The 26,587-nt window shown below is 40.4% G+C and overlaps 1 protein-coding gene and 1 long non-coding RNA gene across 4 annotated transcripts in view; one reads left to right on the forward strand and one right to left on the reverse strand.

Moving 5' to 3' along the window:
• LOC125126311 (uncharacterized) lies at nt 1-20,158 on the forward strand. 3 transcript variants are annotated; one of them, XR_007134593.1, is made up of 4 exons: nt 1-298; nt 2,032-2,152; nt 2,238-2,314; nt 7,237-7,999. It is a non-coding gene; the product is annotated as an uncharacterized LOC125126311 (long non-coding RNA). The 3 variants fall into 3 exon arrangements; XR_007134594.1 differs by lacking the exon at nt 1-298 and adding an exon at nt 19,076-20,158 and having other exon boundaries at nt 718-2,152; nt 7,237-7,956; XR_007134591.1 differs by lacking the exon at nt 1-298 and having other exon boundaries at nt 718-2,152.
• PSMD6 (proteasome 26S subunit, non-ATPase 6) overlaps nt 8,134-26,587 on the reverse strand; it is a 21,544-nt gene continuing 3,090 nt past the window's right edge. The window contains exons 3-8 of the mRNA XM_047778571.1: nt 24,618-24,763; nt 24,126-24,345; nt 23,897-24,005; nt 12,612-12,780; nt 8,491-8,568; nt 8,134-8,344 (exon numbers count right to left, since the gene is read on the reverse strand). Of these exons, the coding sequence (XP_047634527.1) occupies nt 8,248-8,344; nt 8,491-8,568; nt 12,612-12,780; nt 23,897-24,005; nt 24,126-24,345; nt 24,618-24,763 (819 nt within the window). The 3' untranslated portion in view covers nt 8,134-8,247. The remainder of the gene's footprint in view (nt 8,345-8,490; nt 8,569-12,611; nt 12,781-23,896; nt 24,006-24,125; nt 24,346-24,617; nt 24,764-26,587) is intronic.

Genomic DNA, 26,587 nt, shown 5'->3' on the forward strand with positions numbered 1-26,587 from the left:
ACAGCTCCCAGCAACGCTGGATCCTTAACCCACTGAGCAGGGCCAGGGATCAAACCTGCATCATCGTGGATACTAGTTGGGTTCGTTACTGCTGAGCCAAATGGATAACTTCTTTCATCTTTGGATGTCTTCTTAAACTTCCCAGGTAAAGATTCAGCCACTCAATCTCTTACCCCTTTTACTTCCATCCCCTTGCAGGTAACCTGGCTGTGAATAGCAAGAGATTATTCCAGTTCACGGAACTGGGGTTGGCAGCTTTGGATCCTGGCTTGTGGGAACTGACCAGCAGAGAAGCAGGGTAAGGTCGTTTTAGACAGAGGGAGCCAACAGGTGTGAAGAAATGCAGACTTGAGGATAGTTCTGGATGAAACTTGCTGGGAAGGAGGGGCTGACAGGTTGGAGAAGTTGGCAGCAGGTGGTCTAGGACCTTACATGTCATGGGCCCTTCATATCCTCAGGAATATAGTTTAATCAGGTGTAACTATCTGAGCCCAGAGATTTTCATGGTCCAGTCCCAGCACATGTAGCTGTGGAAAATAAAAGCCATTCAAATCTTTTTTTTTTTTTGTCTTTTTGCCTTTTCTAGGGCCGCTTCTGCGGCATATGGAGGTTCCCAGGCTAGGGGTTGAATCGGAGCTGTAGACACCAGCCTACACCAGAGCCACAGCAATGCAGGATCCGAGCCGAGTCTGCAACCTACACCAGAGCTCACGGCAATGCCGGGTCCTTAACCCACTGAGCAAGGGCAGGGACCGAACCCGCAACCTCATGGTTCCTAGTCGGATTCGCTAACCACTGCGCCACAACGGGAACTCCGCCATTCAAATATTAACTGGCAGCTGTGGAAAGTCCAAGAAGCACTTAAATCTCTTTACCTTTTTCTTGCATTTTTATTCTTACCTCAAACTCTGTCTTTAACCCCAGGTCTACCCCCTAAGTCCTAATCAGAAAGCTGTCAAGCCTGAGGTCCTCCTCCTCTTTACTCCACTTTCTACTGTCTCATCTTTCTAGTAAGAAACTCTTGCCCCTGTTGCTAGTGGGGGTTAATTATCCTAGTCTTTCACCTTGTAAGGCTGTGATTCTTAGAAACTGTTATCCTCACTTTGTACCACCAGGGACCATAGACCAAAGGTGCACAGGAAGGACTTATCTCTTCCAGGGGAGCGTGAGGCTTTCAGCCAAAGAAGAAGTTTTTAGGGGAAAGGGAGAATTTAACACAATTTTTTTTTTTCTTAAATCCCCATCACATAGGGCCCTCCAGTAACTATGGAGGACCAAATGGACAGGTGACAAACATAATTTATAAAGCTGTTGCAGTAATCCAGGTAAGTTTCCAAACTAAGATAGTGACCATGTGGATAAAAGGGGGACTGATTGCAGGGGTCTTGTGAAGGTAGAAACCAATAGAACTGAGCTCTGATTATATTGCACATTAAAGAAGAAGAGTGAGTGAGAGATTACTAGCTTGGCCAAACTGGCTGATGAGCCTTAAGTGAAATGCATGCAATAGAGAAGGGAAAGCACACTACAGTGTGTTTGAGCTGCTGGTAGGAAATTCAAGTGTAGCACCCAGTGGCTTATGTACAGTCTAGAGCTGAGAAGAGAGGTTTGACCCTAAAGTAGAGCTGGAGGGTTGTCTTTGGGAGTGGGTGTGTTCACCTAGGAAAAAGCAGTGGCTGGCTGGCTTCTTACCATGTTATATACATATAAATAATGCCTATCTAGTTGAGGGCCTAATGTGCCAGACATTGTACCAAGCCCTTTACATGCCTTCTCTCTCAAAAAGCCCCTACAGAGTAGATATTTTAATCTAATCCTACTGATGAGGAACTCCTAAAAAGGTAGGTGTCTTGCCAAAGGTCCCGCAACGAGCAGGGGGTATGGCCAGGCTTGAGTTCAGGTTAGTGAGATCAGTGGTTCTTAAATCTTTTTTTTTTTTTTTTCCCCTACATTCTCAGAATCACATGAAAGAAATTATAGGTTCTCTCTGAGTGAGGCACAGGCACCCCACATTTTCTCTTCCACTTCCAGGATTTACAAACTTGAAGCCCATCCTCTGGGGCCCAGGGGGAGAAGACAGACCAAGATGAAACCCTGGAGAAGAGAGTATTTTGAAGATGGACAGAGAAGCAGGACTGAAGGAAGAAAGCAGGTGTGGAAGGTGGGGACGATTCCATCTTAATCACTACCCCCATCAACCCACTCAGGTAATGCTTTTCTCTTGCCTCTTTCTCCAGGATAATTGGAACAACAGGTGTTCACTGAGAGGGAGAGTTAGAAGATCCTGGGCAGGGAGACTGTGGAAGAATTAAAGGTATGAATGACACTGTGGCTCAGTGGTGGCCTCGCCTGGGTATTCAGGGAAGAACAGGCACCCTGAAGTGGCGTTTTGCAGTTTCCCTCTTGCTACATCTTAACCATCCTCCGAGGTAACTTGCCTATATTCAGACCAGTTAAATGACTGGTTCTGAGTTACAAAGCAAAGTCCATTTTCAATTTGTTATGGCCAAGAATGAAGAAAGGAAGTGTATAAGGCAAATCAAGTTATGGTGGTGGCACAGCACTTTCAGGATCAGGTCAGAAACAGGATAATAGGGTCAGAGTGGCAGTCCAGGTGTCACTTTCAGAAACAGAGGTGCTTGTGATTCCTGGGTCCTAGGTGAGAGTGTGGCTGGGGACAGAAGAGGCGTGGCAGAGAGCACTGGAGTTAAGGATACTAAGACTTAGTATCATACTTAGTGCTTACTGTACAGGCTGTGCATTTCAGCCTCAGGGGTGGAGGAAGCGGGGCCACTGCTCTTGTCTGGAATGAGCAGGTCGCAGGAGCTTGGTGTTCTGAGGGCATTGAGCACAGTGGGTTGGTGGTATTGCTGGGTGGTGAGCAGCTTCAAAGAGAAAGTGTTCTGAATGAGGGTGGAAACATAATGGCCAGGAGAGAGAGCAAGGGAGTAGGCATCCATGGACTTCGTCTTGGCTACAAGTTCCTGATGAATGAAGAGCCTCTATGCCAGAGGACTTCGTGAAAAGTAGAGTGCCCAAAAACCAAGTGCACAGTTTTACCGAGAGTGATAATACACTAATTCTTACAGAGACACTTTGGAAAAGCAGGTCTATGCTAACTTCCAAAAAGGAAGATTGGTATAGCTGCCAGGACGCCACCTGCTGGTAGTCTAGACTAAGCGGTCACTTCCCTGAGGCTATCTGAGGATTTGAAGGGTGATCATTCACAGAAAAACTGTGCCTTTTATTCCTTACATCCAATCTGCACGGGGAAAATTATGCCACTGCAAGAGGCTTCTGAATGATAAGAGGTAAACAGCCCCCTTGACCATGTACTTCAAGGTCTGGACCAAACTGGCACACATTTTTGACATTCTTTGTAGGTCTTCAGAAATAGAAGAACAATGCAAAATTGTGGCTCTATGGCTTTGAAACCAAAACCAGTGATTATTTAGAGCCTTTCACGTTTTCCAGACAGGGATCTAACTTCCCTTCCCCCTTAGCCTTGGTGGAGGTATGAGGTTTGTTATTAACAACTGCAAGTTTGTGTAGCATTAGGAAGATGAAAGATTATCACAGCCCCTCTCCCCTTTTCCCCCCATAATCAGGGGCACAGATAAAACTTCCTGTATCAGCTATTAATCCTCTTTAAAAACAAGTTTAAAAGAGCACCCAGGATTAATTTAGAATTAAATATGATTGACTTGCTAATGATCTGTAGCCTTCCCCTTGATCATTTACCATTAATGCTTGGTCAGGTTAACAAGTCTCAGTGTGTTCAAGCATGAAATCTTAAGTGTATTGCAGTGTATGTGCTTGGTGAACAAATGAGGTAGTAGGTAATCCTTTTAGCCATTAGGTTAGGTCAAAGTTAGTTGCAAATATTTAATAACAAAAACAGTCTTAGACAATTCGTATTCCTTTTTTTTTTTTTTGGTCTTTTTGCCTTTTCTGGGGCCGCACCCGTGGCATATGGAGGTTCCCAAGCTAGGGGTCTAATCGGAACTGTAGCTGCCGGCCTACACCACAGCTCACAGCAACGCTGGATCCTTAACCCACTGAGCAAGGCCAGGGATCGAACCAAAACCTCATGGTTCCTAGTTGGATTTGTTAACCACTGAGCCACAACAGGAACTCCAGTATTTGTATTCTAAAAAATTGATCTAAAGCTATTCTCTTATAAAGGAAACATTACCAAAATTTGACATGCTTATAAATATTTATCTCACTGGATAAATGTGATACATAATTAAACCTTATTAAGAAATTGGCATTATTGCCTTAAAAAGTAGTCTCAAAATTGTTCATGCCAGTGACTTAATTTCATACTTGGATAGTGTATTATGGGTAAGACTAGGATTGATCAAAGTGATGAGTTTCCAATTTTGATAAAAACATTTACCAATATTGAAGAGACTTAAACACAAAGTGTTTTAACACTTGATCACTTAGCATATAAAACTTATTTGACAAACTTATTTTCATATCGTGATAACCTGAAAGGGTTATCACGATATGAAAACCACACCAAAACCAGAAAATGAAGTCAAGACCTTAATGATCTGGATGAATTTCCCTGGGTGGTTAATGGAGGCTGTTGCCCATCACCCCCAGATGTACATTTCGGGGTAGCACCAGACAGTAAACCCAAATGCTGGTGGGGCGGATAGTGGAAGGTAACAGGGCAGGTCTGGTGAACAGGACACTGCTGGAGGAGACCTGCTAGCCATTTGGCTGGACTGGAAATGTGAGCCCAGAATTAACCTGATCTGCCCATTTTTCCAGAGAAGCTAGACAGTTGGTGATTTTTGAATTGCCTTTTAATTTTTGAATGGCAATCAAATTTTTTCCTTAAAAAAATGTGGGTGGGCAACAGTTGCAGCCCGTAAGTGATCGGTTTGCAACTTGGTAGCATCAGGAAGCCTCCATGCTTTGGTTTCCTGAGTCTTATAATCTCAACTGCAAGAAATAAAGGGCCTGGACCTAAAAAACTACCTGGTCAAAAAACTACCTGCTCAAAACTTTGAAATTAGCATTCTAAGTAGTCTTACTGTATATCAAATACAAGTGGAAAGACATAAACTCAATGAGATTAAATAAAAAAAATTCTAAAAATTCTTGGTCTCTTGTATAAAATGTGGTTTTGATGGCCCAATACTAATTTTATGTAACAATAGTTTTCTACCAACATTCATACTACTGTACTAAGAAATACATGTTTTAGGGAGTTCCCATCATGGCGCAGTGGTTAAAGAATCCGACTAGGAACCATGAGGTTGCGGGTTCGATCCCTGCCCTTACTCAGTGGGTTAACGATCCGGCGTTGCCGTGAGCTGTGGTGTAGGTTGCAGACGCAGCTCGGATCCCGCGTTGCTGTGGCTCTGGCGTAGGCCGGTGGCTACAGCTCCGATTCGACCCCTAGCCTGGGAACCTCCATATGCCGTGGGAGCGGCCCAAGAAATAGCAACAACAACAAGACAAAAAACAAAAAAAAAAGAAAGAAATACATGTTTTAGTATATACTGCTTTACAACTTGCAATGTGTTCATATAAAGAAACCTCCTAATCAGCCTGATTTTCTCCTTGGGTTTACAGGTGAGGAAATGGGCTGAAAGAGGTCATTTCTCCCAGTATCAGGTGGCTAGTTTGAGGAGAGCTGGGATCAGAATTTGCTTTTCCTAGCTGCAGTATCCACTGCTGTTCCTCCTATACAGTATGGCATTAAAAAAAGATAGATGTGCTAGGTTCCAACTTTATTTTCACTTCCAAACTGATACTCTGAAGTTTAACACAAAGACTCTGATTCTGTATTAAAAATTACATATGCATACTACTAAATGTGGAGAATATTCATCAAAATGTTAACTAGTATTATCTCTGCAGGGTAGGCAAACCCATTTTAGTATCTTCAATTTCTTTTGCAATGAGCATGTTATTTTTCAGATAAAAGGAAAAACTCTCTCACCTCAGAATTGTATTGTTTATTTCATCATAAGGTAATGATGAATAAACAAGGTAGATCTTTATCTGCAGTCTTGGAGTTTTTGGTTTCCCTGTCTTGCTCTGGGAATGAATAGTATCTCTTGTTTCTTTCAGCATCTCTTACCTGCCATCCTCATCTACTGATTGGGGTGGTGGTGGAGGTGGTGCTAAAATGGCAAAAAAGAAAATCAAATACATTTGAAGCCAGGAAGGGGGAAAACTAAGGTGTCTGTGATTTCACTCTCCTCCAGGCCAACAGTCCATGTAACTCTGGACTGAAAAGCCATGGCTCTGGTATGATCACCTCAGCCCAGATGGTTCTATAGGTGGGACTTGAGGAAAAGGGTTATTTCAAGAAACTGGCATTTCAATCCTGCTTTTCCCCTCTAGCATGAACTGCAATGAGAGAATTTGCCAAAAACAGAATCCTACTAATTTTTAATTGGGCAGAAGGAACACCGTTAAGTTCTTAATGACCATATGTTGGATTTAACAGATAGCACTGATTTTCAGGATTGTATGTTTTGTTAAAAAATACTTATATCCCCAGTGTCTTCAAGAAATTACAGTGATTATGGTTACTAAGGTTTGTTTATTTGTCTTTTTAGGGCTGTACCCCTAGCATATGGAAGTTCCCAGGCTAGGGGTCAGGATGGAGTTGTAGCCATCGGCCTAAACCACAGCCACAGCAACATGGGATCTGAGCCACGTCTGCAACCTACACCCATAGCTCATGGCAACGCCAGATCCTTAACCCACTGAGCAAGGCCAGGGATCAAATCCCATCCTTGTGGATACTAGTCAGGTTCATTACCACTGAGCCATGATGGGAACTCTCAATCAGGTTTTAAAATTACATTTTTACAGCATTTTAATAGCCTCTGACCCACCCCACAGCGCCTGCAGAGGAGCAGTCAGTGGCTCCTCTTTGAGTACAAAATTGATGATCGCCAATATCTTGATATTTAAGGCAATGCTTCTCATACTTTGCCGTTATGGATCACATTTGTAAGAGGGCTTTGATTTCCTATCCTGTTATTACTTGTATTTACTCAAGTTTGAAACAAATGAATGCTGAATGTCTCCAATTTGACAAATTACAGATCCATTGAGATCATGTTTTTTCTCCTCTAATGTGTAATGAAACACTGCCATCAGCATGTGAACCTGCTCTCTAAAAAAGCATCAAAACCTCATGCTTCTCTCCCTTTCCTTTTACAGTAAAATGCCTTCTCCCATTTCTTTTTAATTCAGCTCGAGCCAGACTGCTCTTGCCAGGATGACCATTCAGCAAACCTGGGATCCTCCTCCAGCAAATCCAGCTGCTTTGCCTCTAGGGTTCATTCCACCGTTAGTTATTCAACGCCTATCCAGCTCAGGTCCATGATGACACTTAAAATCGGGCCATTCCTCTGCTGCCAACCTCCAGGGACTTTTCTCTTTCCTCCCTTAGATAATTTTCTGCATGATCTCACCCTCCTTTTTATTTAAATATCTCCTTACCAGAGAGGCCTTCTGTGACACTGATACAGAGCTCTTCACACCCTGTATCACTTTGTCACCTATATCCAGCTTTGTATTTCTTTTTTCACAGCAGCTGTCCCAATCTGACCACATTTATAATTGGGAAAAAGATTCCCTTTGCCAATATCTATATAGGTTTTTTTAAAAGCTGTATTTAGTAAGATTGGCTTTGGCAGATTCTAGAGTCTTAGGTTATGGTATCCTTCTAAAAAGGAGTAACTTCCAGTCTTTTATAGGTACTTATTTCTGAGGGAAACCTTCTGATACATTTCATTTCTCAACTTTTAAGTACTAAGCACTGTTTTTAATTATGGGCTTCTACTCTGTAGCATTTTTCTCTTCTTTTTTTACCCAAGGCACATGGAAGTTTCTAGGCCAGGGATCTCAGGAGTGACAATGCTGGATCCTTAACCCACTGAGCCACCATGGACCTCCATCTTCTGTTTAAAGGTAAGAAACAATAGGCTTGTCTTAGCCTATTACACTGAAGAGGCAGGGTCAGGATTTAAGCTGTAGTACTGTAGTCTCTATAACCATTGTATCATAAAGCAGAGATGTTCAAATGACAGAAAAGTGACATAATTTTAACATTACTAGGGTATATATATGCTTAAGAGAAAAGTAAACTGAAAGAAACAACAATGCAGTATTTATTTTATACAGCTGAACTGGGCACATAGTAAAGTAAGCTATAAAAATTCCGAATAATTACTCTAAAGGAAATTCTTTGTGAACGTGGTTTTACATGTTAATTACTCTGGAAAGTTTCTGAACTCTGTTTAATAGCAGATCTCCTTTCTTGATAGTTTCTTGGTACTGCCAGTTCTTGCTATCAGGTCTATAAATAAATTCAAGAAAAAAAATGAATTATTTACCAGTCACATTACTTCATAACAATAGTTGAGCTACTTATAAACGAATGCCTTCTTTTAACAACGTCCTTTATTCTGAGGAGTATTACAAATGATACACAAACAAGAATACCTGTTAGTTTCCACTATTTCATTCACTTTATCTATTTTGCAGTGTAGCCTCCCAGCAGCAATAAATCTGGAGAGTTCCCTAATTGAGGGAGAAGGAAAAAAAAGCCTTTAGCATTAGTCTTATAGAGACTCTTAGAAAAATAAACTGCAGTAAACACATGACTCAGTTGTCTTTCAAGATAACATGTTGATGCGTAGTGCTTGAGAAAATGAGCTCTGGTGTACTGCAGGACTACCTCATCTACAACAGCAGGTAACTCAAGAATGTTCAAAATCCTTCAGAGAATAGAGTGAAACAAGCTTTCAAATTAAGACAAGTAATATGCCCCAATAAATCAGGGTTAGGAATTCAAACCTGATGTATTCCTCTGAGGTAGATGTGAAAATACATTACTGAGTATCTATTCCAGCCATAACCCAAATCCTAAACAACACAGTTACACATCCACCTCAACCACAGCACTGGCGTGAAACTCTGTCTAGCACACTGTGGCATGGGGCAGAAAGTAAAAACCTAGAAATGTATGAGCGCTATATGAAGACAATTTTCTAATGCTACCAAGGAGAATAAATGCAAAGTCGACTCCATTAAAATAAAAATGTATTATGTTAAATTTAGAGAATAATATAAGGGAATCCTCCTAATCAAGAAAAATCAGATTGCAAATAAAAATTATGTGACAGATTACTCTCCTAAAACATCTTGATCCTAGCACATAAACACCAAAGAAAAGGAACTCGAAATCTTAAGAAGCAAACTCCTAACAAAGATGCCATTTCAAGTCAATAGGGAAAGGTTGGCTCAGAATGGTATTTAGGGATCCTAATTATGACAGATCTCAGAAACCATGTTAAGAACAGAAAACAATAAACCACCAAGATCATACCCAAAACTAAATGAAAATGTAGATAAAAGATATCTGCAGTATGTAGTTGCCACTGGTCAGTCAGTGTGTAAAGGTCCCACCGTGCCTTTAAATAAAATACTATTGCAAATAACTACTTTAATAAATTAAATACTATTGAAGATTTTAAGCTAGAGGTTATCTTAAACTAGTAAGAATAGTAAGTTACATGTTCATAGAGCATGCTTTATTTCTGTATCCTCATTAGAAATATATTTGCTGCAATTGCCACAATGTTCATTCCTTCTTTTAACTATTAGTTTTTGAGTTATGTTATTGAGTGGCTTAAGTAAAAATTAAAAATTGTTTCTGTTTTCCAGGTACTTAAAATAGTTGTATCTCCAAACTACAGCTACTAAACCCATTTGCACCTATTATTCTGGGACTAAAGTACACAGAGGAAATGACACAGTCAGATAGATATAATCAACCTTATCAGTCCTACCCCCATCTAAGAACAGGGGAGAACCCTCTAAAGAATCTTGTTTTATCATTTAGGAGCAAGATATAGAGATCAACACTGGACTTGACTCACCAGATTAGTTCAGCCCTTCACTTACTCCCTAGCCTATTAGAAGAGACTCTAAACTCCTTAAGACACTGCTTTAGATGCACTATGGTGTCTTTCCAGGCTTAACCCTAGGGACCTCCCTGTACACACCACCACACAGGCCAGTACAACCAAGTAATGGTTTTTCAAACATCCCCCTAAAATATATTTGTGCCATTTCTTCCATCAGCAATGTCCTTTTCCCCACCACAGCCTATAAAAATCCTAAGTATGCAGTGATAGTCCAAATTTTCTGATCCCTAGTTCTACTCATTCTGAACCATGTGCATGCACCAAGAAAAATCTGGATATGGTTTCCTATCTAGTTACCACAGCAAAGTTTAACTCCTAACACCCTAAACTGGCACCCAAGTCCCATTCCCTGCTTTAGACCCATCTTGCTGTGTGCTAATCAGACACATCCCAGGAGGACTCATCTTCACCAGCTACTGGTATTTCTCCAGGTCCCCAGTGTGGTCCCTTAGAAACAGGTGTCCAATTACAATGAACGGAGTACTTGCTGAATAAACAAAATCTAAAAATCAGATTTGCACCCTAAGTTTCAAAAAAAGGCCTACCAACAAATCACAAAATACAGTCCATGTCAACAGAAGTGGAAGTCTTTTCTCCAACAATATCTTCCTGAGTCGAAGTGGAAGAATGATACACAACTCTTGTTCAAACTTATTAAATCAGCCCATTAAAAAAAAAAAATATCTCACCTTAAATCATTTTATAAAGGAAGAAAAAGAATCCATGAAAACCCAGAAAGGAATCAGGAATACCAGAAATTTAAAAGCCCTTTTTAGGTAAAAAACAACTAATGCTCAGTGTGTACTCATAACCTCCACCCCTAGAGCTGGTCTGAGAACATGCAAGAAAAAAAACTGTAACATTTCAAATACCACCTGAAATGTACCATAAACCATCATTTCCAGTGTCATCACAATGACATAAATGAATACTGCGGCGTCTCTAACAGATACCTCCTGCTTCAGTTCATTTTTATCCACAATTTCAGCAGAGCTTCAATCTGCCCCCAAGTGGTCAAGGCTTCAGCACCACACAGCACAGCTAAGAAAGTGAGGAAGGGATGAACCTGACTAGGGCTGCAGAGTTGCAGTAAGAAGCCAGACCAGCCCCTACTTTTCTGGTGTTGCTCACCATGGTAAGCCACTCCTTACACCCCTGCATGAAAAACCCATTTCTACAGTCCCCCACTCTATCCAGTGGTCACCAAACTTATTTTCACAGACTACTTCAATTCAGAAATCAAATAAGACAAAACCAACCTAGGAATACTAACCTTCTATTTCGGTATGGCTAATAAATAGAAACCACCATCACTACCTTTTTTCTTCCAAAGAAAGAGAATGAGGCAATTTCTTGCCCGATAGTTTGGGTATACCTAAGAACTGGGCATTTTGCTAAATGTAAATATTGCCTTAAAACCAACCCATAAATATTGATAAGCATGCTCAGTGTGGCAGGATGAAATGTACTGGTGTCTGAAAGTTACTCTGAAGTAGTTATAAGTAAGATGGATAAGTGATAAAGCAAATTTAACAAAATGTTAATTATAGAATCAAGGATGTATGTATAATTCTTTACAATTTTTCTGCATGTTTGAAATTTTTCAGAATAAAATATTAGAGAAAAATGTCTAAAGGAGCATGGTGTTTCAAAATGAAATGCAATTTCATTGAAAACTCCTCTCTAGCCACCACTTTTTTCATTGTGGGCCACTGGATACAATATCCATTGTTTGGGAATGACTTGTCTAGATACCATCTGAACAGCTTCTCTTCTGAATGTACTTCCCCCCAACTCAACACCCACTATCATAGTCCAAGACACCAGAACATCTCCAAGGGCTACTGAATAGCCCATCCGGTGTCCCTGTCCCCTTGGCCATGTAAGACACTATGAAATCATGGTACCCCCAGGCTTAAAATCCTCCAGTGGCTTCCCATGGCACCTAGATTAAAACCCAAGCTCCACACCATGACCCGCCAGGTCCTACACAAACACTCACCTACCTGACTCTCCCTCAGCCACCCCTCTACCCATGAGACCACTATGCTGCAGCTGTGACTGTCTCTGTGCCATTCTGCTATCTCTGCAAACTCAATTCTGTGTGAAATGACTTAAACACTTGCTTCCTTGTCTACTTTCCCCATAACTAGAATGAAACTCTGTGAAGACAGAGACCTGAAACATGCCAACCATACAGTAACGGCTTACTACCTATCTAATGAATCACTGATTCACAGTCGGAGAGTTCCATTTTTAACAATCAGCTTGCTTAGAATTGCAGCAGCAACCAAAAAATTGAAGGCACTGTCAGAGAAAATAAGACCTAATATGACATACAAGATAGAGAGCTAAGGGGCATTACTATAGTAGTAGCATGGATCACAAAGATGCACCAGAGATGACTTCTGCTCTGGTTGTTGGCAAAAGTAGCCTCTGTTCCATCTCTGCTACTGTAGTAGCAAAGTAGAAGCAAATCATGAAAACAAAAATACAATTGTTTTGATAATATTTAAAGAAAAATTCTTAAGAGTGCCTTTAATTGAAGACAGCAATGTAAACGGAGAAAATGTACAAGTTCACACATTAAATCTAAGTGTAAAAAAAAATTAACACGAAGTTACTGAAACTTACTGATCAATGAACTCCACACCAACACCAAAGGCTTCTGCCATGTAGCCAAGGGTTAATGACCTGTATGATTCCAGCAGCTGGCTGTAGGCATGAATCCTCATTTCTCTTACATAGTATCGATAATGAGGAGCAAAAAGCCAGTCCTTTTTCATTTCCTGTTCCACAACAGCTGCAATTTAAAAGATGATAAATTATTATAAGAATATCCCTTTCAATAAACAGGTGAGCTGGAGGTCAGATACATAAGAATTAAAAGCCTTGGTCTATAAAAGGTACACAGACTATTATGCACACAATGCACATAAGTCCAAATTATTTTACTAAGTACTATATATCACCACTCTTGAATCATGAGGCTATGGCAGGAAACCAAAAGACAAGATCCCTGCCACCACAGCCACTAAATTTTCAAAGAGCAAAGATAAATGAACAAATAAGATACTATCCGGGAATAGTTATGTGAAGAAAATAAAATTGTGATAGAGACTGGTCAGGAAGCCTTCCCCTGGATTCGGGTGGACAGGGAAGGCTCCTCTGCGGAACCAGCCACACAGAGATGAGGACGCTTAGAGTGATGCAAAGATTCAAGGCAGGAAGACCAGGCCTAGCTCAAGAATAGACGACAGATTCAGAATGTAGCACTAGACAGCTATGGGGATAAAGAAGGTAACCAAGACAAAAGATGTTTTCTGGCTTGAACAAGATAAAAACCCCTGGAGAAAGAAAACTTTTGTTTCTGAGGTTTGTTTCTATATTTGCAGGAGAGGGAGGGATTCAAATATTACACTTTGGCAGTGTTCCGGTGGACTATCCTATGAGACATCCATATGAAGCCATCAAGGAGATGTTTAGGCATGGGGTCTGGTACTCCCGGGCATGTCTGGGGCTGGAGACGTGAATTTGGTAATCACCAACATCCATGTGTATTTGATGATGGAATGGAGAGAGAGAGAAGGGTCATGACCAAGCCTGGGCCAGTTAGTCACTAGGAGGCCTAACTAAGGATGAGGCAGTAGGTCTGAAGAAAACAAAGATGTGTTGTAATTCAAGAGAACAAAGTTGGGGCAAGAAGAAAAGGATGGTCAACATTCAAGCAGAGGAGGATGACTAAGGGAACACAGACTATAGATGACTGGAACAGGACAGAAAGCCCAGAAATACGGTCAATTAATCTATGACAAAGGAGGCAAAAATACACAATGGAGAAGAGACAGCTTCTTTAACGAATGGTGCTGTGAAAACTGGACAGCTTTTTGCAAAAGAATGAAATTAGAACATTTTCCTACACGATGCACAAAAATACACTCAAAATAGATTAAAAACCTAAATGTAAGGCAGAATACTGTAAAAGTCTCAGAGCAAAATACAGGCAGAACACTGAATAACTTGCAGCAATATCTTCAGGGATCTAGAGTGATGAAAATAAAAATAAATAAATGAGACCTATTTAAACTTAAAAGCTTTTGCACAGCAAAGGAAACCATTAAAAAAATTGAAAAGACACCCCAAAGAATGCAAGAAAATTTTTGCAAATGAAGTGAAAATGGATTTATCTCCAAAATGTAACAAACATCTCCTACAGCTTTATATCAAAAAGACAATAAAAAAATGGTCAAAGATCTACACAGACATTTCTTCAAAGACAGACGGCCAAAAAGCACATAAAAGATGTTCCACATCACTAATTATTAGAGAAATGCAAATCAAAACTACAATGAGATACCACTTCACACCAGTCAGAAAAGCCATCATCAGAAAGTCTAAACAATAAATGCTGGAGAGGGTGTGGAGAAAAGGGAACCCTTCTACACTGTTGGTGGGAATGTAAGTTGGTGTAACAACTATGGAGAACAGTATGGGGATTCCATAAAGTAACTGAAAATACAACTACCATATATGATCCAGCAATCCTACTCCTAGGCATATACCTGGAGAAAACCATAATTTAAAAAGATACAGGCACCTCAATGTTCACTGCAGCACCATTTACAATAGCCAAGACATGGAAGCAACCTAAAAGCCCATCATCAACAGAGGATTGGATAAAGAAGATGTGGTATGTATACACAGTCAAATATTACTTGGCCATAAAAAAGAATGCCATTTGCAGCAATTGGATGGACCTAGAGATAATCATGCTAAATGAAGTCAGACAAAAATAAATATCATATGATATCACTTTATGTGGAATATAATAAAAAAAGATAGAAAAGAACTTTACAGAACAAAAACAGACTCAAAGATTTCAAAACCAAATTTATGGTTACCAAAGGGAATATGCTGGGGGGAAGGATAAATTGGGAGGTTGGGAGTGGCAAATGCACACTGCTGTATACAAAATTCGTAAGTAACAAGGACCTACTGTATAGCACAGGGAAATCTATCCAGTACTCTGATAGCCTATATGGGGAATCAGCTAAAAAAGAATGGATATATATGTGCATGTATAAACGAGTCATTCTGCCATATACCTAAAACAATCACAACACTGTAACAGCAGGGAGACCAGGGTCTTAAACATGAGATGGTGCTCACTAACAATAAAAGAAATGCATAAATATCAAATCATTGCATTGTATATTTTAAATTTATACAATGTTATATGTCATGTGTATCTCAATAAACTGGGAAACCATATGGCAAAGAAAACTTACAGAACAGGATGGGAAGAAAAATGTTGGTCAGGATGGGTCACATCCATAAGCCCAATGTAAAATAGCTTCTCCAGTCTATTATGTGCCATTTAAAAAAGGACTAAAGAAGACAGGATTAAGATGGCAGAATAGAAGGACTGGAACTCAACTTCTCTCCTAAAACCAGCAAAACTCACAACTAAAGACTGAGCAATCTCCACCCAAATGGACCGGAAACCTTAAAAAAGATACCCTACTCCAGAAGAAAAAGAGGAGGCCACATCAAGAGGTAGGAGGGGCGATTTCACAATATAAACAACCCCATACCTCCGGGGTGGGAAGCTCCACAGACTGAAAACTAACTGGTTCACAGAGACTCACCTACAGGAGTGAGAATTCTGAGCCTCACATCAAACCCTCATGTGTGGGGATCTGGCACTGGGAGAAAGAGCCCCTGGAGCATCTGGCATTGAAGGCCAGTGGGGCTTGTGTGCAGGAGCTCCACAGGACTGGGGGAAACGGGGACCCCATTCTTAAAAGGCACACGGACTTTCACGTGCACTAGGTCCCAGGGCAGAGCGAGGTCTCCGTAGGAATCTGGGTCAATCCTGACTGCAGTTCTTGGAGGACATCCTGGGAAAACATACGTGAATGTGGCTTGCTGTGAGGGAAGGACATTGAAGGCAAAGCTCTCGGGAATATTCAGCAGCTGCCATTTTGGGAAAATCTGGCCCCACCCTCAGTCAGCACTGAGAAGCCCCAGGGCCAAACAACAACCAAGGTGGGATCACAGCCCCTCCCCTCAGTAAACAGGCTGCCTAAAGACCCCTCAGGCACACAGCTGCCTCTAATCCCATCCAGAAACTAAGCCCCACCCACCAGAGGGATTAGAATCAGCTCCACCTACCAGTGGGCAGGTATCAGCCCCTCCCATCAGGAAGCCTACAGCAAGCACCCCATACCGACTTCAGCCACAGGGGGGCAGACACCAGAAGGAAAAGAGGCTACAGCTCTATTATCTGTAAAAAGGTCACCACACCAAAAGCCTATAAAAATGAAAAGACAGAGAACTACATAACTCAGATGAGGGAGAAAGGAAAAACCCCAGAAAATCAGCTAAGTGATGAGGAGATTTTCAGCCTCCAGGAGAAAGACTTTAGATGGTTGATGCTGAAGATGATGCAAGTCATTGGAAATAAAGTGGAGGCAAAGATGGATAACTTACAGGAAACACTGACCAAAGAGATACAAGATATAAAACTTAAACAAGAAGAGATGCAAAATACAGTAACTGAAATAAAAAATTCACTAGAAGCAGCAAACAGCAGAATACAGGAGGCAGAAAAATGAATAAGTGAGGTGGAGGACAGATTAGTGGAAATGATGGATGCAGAAGAGAAAAAAGATTGAAAACAAATGAAGAGAGTCTCAGAGAACTCTGGGACAATGTGAAACGCAACAACATCCGTATTATAGGGGTACCAGAAGAAGAAGAGAGAGAGAAGGGGACAGAAAAATATTCCAAGAGATAATAGCCGAAAACTTCCCCCACATGGGAAAGGAACCACTCACTCAAATCCAGGAAGCACAATGGGTACCATATAAAATAAACCCAAGGAGGAATACACTGAGACACATATTAATCAAACTGACCAAAATTAAAGACAAAGAGAAAATCTTGAAAGCAGCTAGGGAAAAGAAACAAGTAACATACAAGGAAACCCCAATAAGGTTATCAGCAGATTTTTCGGCAGAAACTCTGCAGGCCAGAAGGGAGTGGCATGATATACTTAACGTGATGAAAGGAAAAAACCTCCAACCAAGATTATTCTACCCAGCAAGGCTCTCATTTAGATTTGAAGGAGAAATGAAAACCTTCACAGATAAGCAAAAGCTGAGAGAATTCAGCAACACTAAACCAGCCTTACAACAAATACCAAAGGAACTTCTCTAGGCAGAAAAGACAAGACAGCAACAGGAAACAAAAATGCCACAAATGACAAGGCTCACCAGTAAGGGCATATATACAGTAAAGATACGAAATCATCCATGCACAATTATACCACCAAAATCAGGAATCATGAGAAGAGGTGGGTACAAATGCAGGACACTGGAGATGAACTTGCAATTAAGAGAACAACTTAAAACAATCTCACATACATATAGATTCTTATATCAAAACTTCAGACTGCAAACCAAAAATCTACAATTGATACAAAAACAAGGAATCTCTGGAGAGGAAATACATCTCATCATAAATAAGTGCATAATCCACCATGAAGGAGGTCATTTGACATCATTCTTGGAATGCTGAAGTCTTCTTACATCTGATTCTGATTTCCTCTCCATCAAAGAATTTATGATAACTATAATTAAATAATGCAACTGTACAATTAAACAATACAGTTCTACAATTGTATTATTAATAACCATTTCTCTCCATGGTACAATGTAAGGTCTATAATGTCTTATCACATCACCTAGAATGGGGTAATGCCTATATTGAAGAATCAATAAGATGTAACAAATTGTGAGGACATATTTATATACTTACACTTTTTTAACCAATTTATGCATTTTATATTTTACTTATTTTCAGAGGGTATATTATTTTTGTTATTCTTACCAGTTAAATTATTTTTTTATTATGCTATATAAAATATTTAATGGTATATAAGGCTTTCTTCTCTATAAATTTTAGTTGCATAATTTACACAATTTTAATGTAATGCTAATTTTTAAAAAAAAAATTGAATGTAATAGATAATACTAAATAGTAAAGATGAAAGCCATACAAAATAGGATAAAGTATAGAATAGATTTCCTATTTGTCTCAGCATATTTTCCATTCCACTTCTCCAGAGGGAGTCACTTAATCTGTTTCTTAAGATCCATGATATAATAACAATCTGTATGAATGTAATTGTGTTTAAATATATGTATTTTATTCTGCAAAAAAATAAAAATAAAATTTCAAAAAAATAAATTAAAAAAATAAATAAAAAAGGACTTAAGAGTTCAATTAAAAACTATCCTTGGGGAGTTCCCGTCGTGGCGCAGTGGTTAACGAATCCGACTAGGAACCATGAGGTTGCGGGTTCGGTCCCTGCCCTTGCTCAGTGGGTTAACGATCCGGCGTTGCCGTGAGCTGTGGTGTAGGTTGCAGACGCGGCTCGGATCCTGCATTGCTGTGGCTCTGGTGTAGGCTGGTGGCTACAGCTCCGATTCAACCCCTAGCCTGGGAACCTCTATATGCCGCAGGAGCGGACCAAAGAAATGACAAAAAAAAAAAAACAAAAAAACAAAAAACTATCCTTGGTAAGCAATGAGGTCCTACAGCATAGGACAGGAACCATACCCAGTCTCTTGGAATGGACCATGATGATGGAAGATAATATAAAAAAGGGAATGCATAATACATACATGTATGACTGGGTTCCTTTGCTCTACAGCAGAAGTCGACACATTATAAATCACTACAGGAGTTTCCATCGTGGCTCAGTGGTTAACGAATCCGACTAGGAACCATGAGGTTGTGGGTTTGATCCCTGGCCTTGCTCAGTGGGTTAAGGATCCAGCATTGCCGTGAGCTGTGGTGTGGGTCTCAGACGCGGCTCATAGCCTGAGTTGCTGTAGCTGTGGCGTAGGCTGGTGGCTACAGCTCTGATTAGACCCCTAGCCTGGGAACCTCCATATGCCGCAGGAGTGGCCCTAGAAAAAGACAATAAATCAACTATACTTTAATTTTTAAAATTTTAATTAAAAAAACCTATCATTGGCACAAACAAAAAAATGTATAAAACATCAATAAAATAATTTTTCTCTTCTCAGACTGGCTAAGAATATGGAGGACAAGGAGCTATGTTCTCTGAAATGATGTAAACTGAGAGATGTAGAAGGAAGGCAACAGTGGTCTAAAGGTGATGTATTCGCCCTCTGCAAAATTCACTTTCCTGGATTTTTTCCTAAGAAAATAAGCAGATGTGGAAAAGCATTGTAAAATGTAGCAGTGTTCACAACAGGGTTACTTGTAATAGGGAAAAATTGGAAACAACATAACTTTGTAATCAGGAGAGGATAAATTATGGCACATTCAATACACTGAAATAGCAAAGTCCTTAAAGGATAAGTGGAAGTTTCAAGGAGTTCGGCCTCTTTGATCTGCCACTACTTACACAATGTCTGATACATGACAGCCTCTTAAAAATATTTACTGGCTCAGTGATTTGTACAGAGACATGAAAAGATGCATTTTATTTTGAAAGAAAAAAAGCTACTTAAAAAACTGCATGTAAAATACATGAACATTATGTTTAAACGTGTTAGAGTGCTTGTATCTGAATATGAATGCCCTTGATGGATATGTGAAATGTGCTGAAGGTAGTTCCTCTATAAAAAGGATCTAGGCAATCACTAGAAGAAAGCGTTTTCTTCTTTAAGTGATACTATTTGGAACTTTCCTGTGTGTACCTAAAACCTTGGGGTTTTTATGTGTGTGTGTGTGTATTTGGAGGCTGTTTTCCAAATTTTTAAATGCATATAAATGAATAAAAAGTCCTGGGAGGATATATAACAATCTTAAAATGGTTATTTGGGGAAGAATCAGAAGAATCTTAGGAGTAGGTGAATGTGTATATGAATTATGGAAATTAACACTTTCTCATCTCAGAGTTCTCCTGTGGCACAGTGGGTTAAAAACCTGTCATTGTTACTGCAGCACCTTGGGTTGATGACGTGGTACAGGTACAATCCCTGACCTGGGAACTTCCACATGCTGCAGGCATGCCCCTAACCCCCCAAAGACTTTTTCATCTCGATTTTTAGTTTTTAAAAAACAATCAGGTATTACCTAGAAAAGGATGCTATTTCTTTTTTCAAATACGATTTTTTTTGAATGACTGCACCCACAGCATATGGAAGTTCCCAGGCCAGAGACTGAATCCTAGCCACAGCTGTGACCTACATCATAGCTGCAGCAACGCTGGACCTCTAACCCACTGTGCTGGGCTGGGGATCAAACCTGCACCTCCACAGTGACCTGAGCTGCTGCAGTCAGATTTTTAGCCCACTGCACTATGGCAGGAACTCCTAAATTACAATATTTTAAAGTACTTTTAAAGTACATAGAGTTCCCGTCATGGTGCAGCAGAAACGAATCCAACTAGGAACCATGAGGTTGGGCGTTCGATCCCTGGCCTTGCTCAGTGGGTTAAGGATCTGGAGTGGCTGTTGCTGTGGTATAGACCGGCAACTATAGCTCCAATTAGACCTCTAGCCTGGGAACCTCAATATGCTGTAGGTGTGGCCCTAAAAAGCAAAAAAATAAAAATAAAAAATAAAGTACATAGTCTATGAATATTTGGAGAAGCAAAAAGGCGTACAAAACCAAATAAACCCTACATGTCTCACTACATGAGAGCAGAGAGTAAATGATATGACTGATGACTGTGGTCAAAAGACTTAACTATTATGTCTTCTCCATTTAAAATATTTAGGAAATGTGTAATTTGGAAAATATAAAAAGTTTCAGGAGTTCCCAATATGGTACAACGGGATTGGTAGTATCTCTGCAGCACAGGATGCAGGTTTGATCCCCAGCCCAGCAGGGTAGGTTAAAGGATCTGGCATTTCAGCAGGTACAGCATAGGGTGTAACTGCAGCTCAGATATGATCCCTGGCCAGGGAACTCTATATACTGCAGTGTAGCCAAAAAAGAAAAAAGAAAAGAAAAAAGTTTCACCCCAATGTGTTAAGGTAAAAGGTAAATAGGGACAGGGAGGAGGTTACCTTAACCACTCAAAGATTTCCAAAAGCCATTAATTTCATTACATTAGAATAATTTTTCTATTTTTCTCTTAAATTACAGACATTTACACAGAGCTCTCAATAACATACAGGCACTGTGCTGATCTCAAGATCATTACAAATTTTAAAAAAGCATAATGTCTGCTCCTAATTAATTCTAGGTAGCACAAGAGAAAAACTCTAAAAAAGAATCAAAATAATTTGCTCTTTTAAAAAAGAGCATATGACCAACAAGTACATGAAAAGATATTCGCCATCCGTAGTCATCAGAAAAAGCTAATCAAAACCATAAGATACCACTTCACACCACCAAGATGCCTACAATCAAAAAGACACATAATAATAAGTATTACATGTGGGGAAAATGGGACTCACACCCTGCTGGTGGGAATGTAAAATGGTGTAGCTGCTTTGGAAAACGGTTTGGCAGCTCCTCAAAAAGCTCATCAAAGATTTACCATTTTTGTGCCAGCAATTCCACGACTAGGTATATACCCAAGAGAAATGAGATCATCTGTCCACACAGAAACTTGTACAAGAATGTCCACACAGCATTATTTATAATAAGCAAAAGGTGGAGACAACCTGAATGTCCATGACCTGATGAATGGATTAACCATTGTGATGCAACCATACAATGCAGTACCATTCAGCATAAACTGAATGAAGCACTGATACATGCTATGGCACGGATGACGGTGAAAGCACTATGAAAGCAGCCAGGCACGAAAGGCCATATATAGTATAATCCCATTTATATGAAATGTCCAGAATAAGCAAAGTGAAGAGAGAGAAGGACTAGTGGTCACTGGAGGGGAGAAATGGGAAGGGAGTGCTAGTGGATACAGGTCATCCTCTAGGGTGAAGAAGATGTTTTGGAATGAGTGGTGTGGTTGCATACCTTGTCAGTATACCCAATCACTGAATTATACACTTTAAAATATTGAATTTTATAGTGATTTATATCTCAATTTAAAAAAAAGAGGATGGGGCATAAAATAAGAGCTCCAAGAATACAGAGGGTTTTTTTTGTTTTGTTTTGTTTTTGTGGTCTTTTTCCAGGGCCACACCCGAGGCACATGGAGGTCCCAGGGGTCTAATTGGAGCTGTAGCCGCTGGCCTATGCCAGAGCCACAGCAACTCGGGATCTGAGCTGTGTCTGCAACCTATGCCACAGCTCATGGCAACACTGGGTCCTTAACCCACTGAGCGAGGCCAGGGAACAAACCCTCAACCTCATGGTTTCTAGTCAGATTCATTAACCACTGAGCCATGACAGGAACTCCTATTTTGTTTTTTAACTGAAGAAGAAAGGAAAGGCCCCACTTTTAAGCAGAGTAATGACCAGGAGATCCACAAGCATAACAAAGGAAGAAGGGCAGTTCTACAGTGCAACCTTGTGTGCAAACCTATCATGCAAGTATGGGAAGATAAGGCCAAGGATGTTCTTCATACCTAAGAAGCCCTGTTCTCACAGTTCATGAAACAAATAGTATGAATACCCATAAAGCAGCCTACTTTCTAGATATGGAGAAAGCACTTCATGAACCCTGGGCCAAAACCCACTCCAAAGATAGAAGGATCATCATGAGTCTTCCTTTCCCAATTATTATAAATGCTACCTATTTTATTAATCAAATACTTTCTGAAATTTGCAGCACAAACAAGAGAATGTAAATGCTAAGTTTTTTTTCTTTTTTCTTTTTATGGCCTCATCTGCGGCACATGGAAGTGCCCAGGCCAGAGGTCAAATGGGAGCTGCAGCTGCCAGCCTTCACCACATCCAAGGCAACAACAGATCTGAGCTACATCTGTGACCTGCATGGCAGCTGGTGGCAACTCCAAATCCTTAACCCAGTGAGCAAGGCCAGGGACTGAACCTGCATCTCATAGAAACAAGATCAGGTCCTTAACCTGCTGAGCCACAACAGGAACTCCTCAAAGCTAAGTTCTTTAAGTTTAGGGAAAATCATTTGGGAAGGACCCCTGGGTTGAATACCACGAGTACTTCCAAGAGATTACTTTCTCAACCAACATCCCTTGAAAATGATTTGCAAATTAGCAAAAAGATTTAGCTACTGCATAAATAATCCACTGCTGAATTCAAGGCTCAATTAACATCAACTCAATCAAAAGGAGATTCAGGATTCCTGCACATCATTCCCCATTAAACTCAATACTTAGAACCATTTGCTCATTTCTGCCTTACATGTCACACCCCCATAAAACTCTAAACCAAGAGTTCCCGTCATGGCACAGCGGAAACAAATCCAACTGGAAACTATGAGGTTTCGGGTTCAATCCCTGGCCTCACTCAGTGGGTTACGGATCTGGCTTGCCGTGAGCTGTGGTGTAGGTCGCAGATGCGGCTCAGATCTGGTGTTGCTGTGGCTCTGGCATAGGCTGGCGGCTACAGCTGATTAGACCCCTAGCCTGGGGAATCTCCATATGCTGCGGGTGAGGCCCTAAAAAGCCAAAAAAAAAAAAAAAAAGTCTCTAAACCAGGGGTCAGGCAAAATTCCCTCCATAAAGGGTCAAAGAGTAAATATTTTTCACTGCTGAGAGCCACATAGTTGTCACTTATTTTTTCTTGGTTCTATTTTGTTAAACAACCCTTTAAAAATGTAAACATCAATCTAACCTTCTAGACCATACAAAAATACTTGATCAAAATCTGCTACCCCAACCCCAAACAAGAACGGGCAATTTATTAGTCACAGTGATTAAAGACCTGCAGTTATCGAGACACTATTTTTCATATATGCGAAAAATCATCTCAGGTTATCGGCACGTAAGATCAGGAACAAGATGACGACAGATGGTCAAAATGAGCAACTCTATCCTTACCTAATGACTGGAAGAAAACTGAGTAACGGCATTCATAGAGTGAAAACAGATATTGCCGAACTGCTGGAAGACTGTGCAGCACTTCAAGAATCTCTGCTCCCTTAATTACCTAGGAGTTAAAAAAAAAAAAAAAAAAACCCACAAGTGTTTTGCTTTAATGATTCTGTGTTTTAAATTAGAAAAGCATGGGGTATTCTTTAAATATGAGTACTCAAGATTCAGTCCTTACCTTTTCCCTGAGATCTGGTCTTTCTAAGGCTATCATGCTGACATAAACAGTGTAAGTCACAAAGGTTTTATAGTCCATGAGTTCATAGGATGTAAATGTTGAAACTGTGTCAAGGAAGAGTTCGGCTGCCTGTTTGAAATCACGAATAGCCACACAGTAAAGGCCCTGATATACTTTTAGGCGGTTTCTCCGGTCCCAGTCTCCTCCTTCCTCTATTAAGCTATAAAAAGAAAAACAGTAAGTAAGGTCATACTCTGGAAATAAACAGTGCCACTCTTTATAAGTTTTGTGTTACTTTAAAAGAGAAAGCATCTTATAACAACTTAAACCAAATAAAAAAATATTTAAATTAAATATTTTCCTAAACAAGGACATCGATTATTTGACCCACTTTACTAGCTAGAAAAAAGAAAGCAGGCAAATTTCTTAAATCAATTTCTTATTTACAACATCATAATTGAGAGGGAAAATATCCCCACTGCTAACAAGTACCTTTTGGCCTTCTCTGTGTTCCGTGTGATGAGGTCATTATCCATGTAAAACAAGCCAATCCTAAGGAGATAGAACACAATATCCAGTCGGTGACCCAGGGCCACGGTTTTGTCGTATGTCTTGCGAAAGGCTGTCAGAGCACCCTCCTGTCAAGAGAACCAAGGCAACAGGTGAGAAAAGCTTAGAAGTTTGAAAGTGTTCAGCTGGCTGTCTAGGATTTTCTCAACAAGGAGTGGGGGGAATAGGAAAGAGTAGAGATAGAATAATATGGCTGTGAGATTATTTAATCTTTGGAGCCAGGTGATAATTGCATGAGGGCTCCTTATACTGTTACCTGCACTTTTATATCATATAAAAAATACACAAAATGTGCCTCAGCATATACTTACGTTCTAGAAAACAATATAAGAAACACATTCATAATTTACTCATGATTGTTTCAATATTCTTTATATTCGAGAAAAATTTTTTTTTTTTTTTTTGGTTTTTAGGGCCACACCCATGGCACATGGAAGTTCCCAGCTAGGAGGTGAATTGGAACTACAGCTGCTGGCCTACACCACAGCCATAGTGACTTGGGATCCGAGCTGCGTCTGCAACCTACACCTCGGCTCACAACAATGCCAGATCCTTAACCCACTGAGAAAGGCCAGGGATTGAACCCACATCCTCATGAATACTAGTCAGGTTTGTTTTCACTGAGCCACAACGGGAGTGTAGGTATACTATTTTGTATTTATATTGTTCTGTATATTCAATATTTTTTTTAACAATTATAATACACTACTTTAAAAATTACTGTTATCAATCCTATCACCTAAAGGGTAATAAAAATTTATCTTAATCACTGACTATCAGAACACAACTGAGTATTTCAAAATACATTTCTAGGAGTTCCTGTCGTGGCTCAGTGGTTAACAAATCCGACTAGGAACCATGAGGTTTTGGATTTGATCCCTGGCCTCTGTGGTGAGGGTTGCAGATGCGGCTCGGATCTGGTGTTGCTGTGGCTCTGGCATAGGCCGGCAGCTACAGCTCCGATTAGACCCCTAGCCTGGGAACCTCCATATGCCATGGGAGCAGCTCTAGAAAAGGCAAAAAGACAAAAAAAAACCAAAACATAAAAATCCATTTCTACCTCAAAGCATTGTGAGATAAAATGTTTTTATTGCTGTAAAAACATGAAAATGAATAAAATCATTTGTTTATATTTTGTACTTTTCAGTAGGTGTCTGGCTTTGTTTTATGTACTTATTAATGATGCCGGGGAGTTCCCGTCATGGCGCAGTGGTTAACGAATCCGACTAGGAACCATGAGGTTGCGGGTTCGGTCCCTGCCCTTGCTCAGTGGGTTAATGATCCGGCGTTGCCGTGAGCTGTGGTGTAGGTTGCAGACGCGGCTCGGATCCCGAGTTGCTGTGGCTCTGGCGTAGGCCGGTGGCTACAGCTCCAATTAGACCCCTAGCCTGGGAACCTCCATATGCCGCAGAAGCGGCCCAAAGAAATAGCAAAAAAAAGACCAAAAAAAAATGATGCCTCATAAATTTATAAAAGGGACTCGAAAGACAGCAATGGACACATCCAGCATTCAGATCTTGGTTTTTATTTTTTTCATGGCTACATGCGGAAGGTCCCAGGCTGGGGTCAAATCAGAGCTGCAGCTGTGGGCCTACACCACAGCCACAGCAATGCTGGATCAGAGCTGCATCTTCGACCTATGCCACTGCTTGTAGTAATGCTGGATCTTTAACCCACTAAGTGAGGCCAGGGATTGAACCCACATCTTCACACTATATCATGTTCTCAACCCACTGAGCCACAATGGGAACTCCCAGATCTCAGTTTTTAAATACCCTCCCCAAACAAAAGAAACTAGGGATTCTAAAGAAAAAAAAAGATGATCCCAGGTTTGGACAGGAAAAATAACAGGTGAGCCTGACATCTTTTATGAGAAAAATAAGATCAATGAG

Source organism: Phacochoerus africanus, chromosome 1, assembly GCF_016906955.1.
Source record: "Phacochoerus africanus isolate WHEZ1 chromosome 1, ROS_Pafr_v1, whole genome shotgun sequence".
Taxonomy (NCBI): domain Eukaryota; kingdom Metazoa; phylum Chordata; class Mammalia; order Artiodactyla; family Suidae; genus Phacochoerus; species Phacochoerus africanus.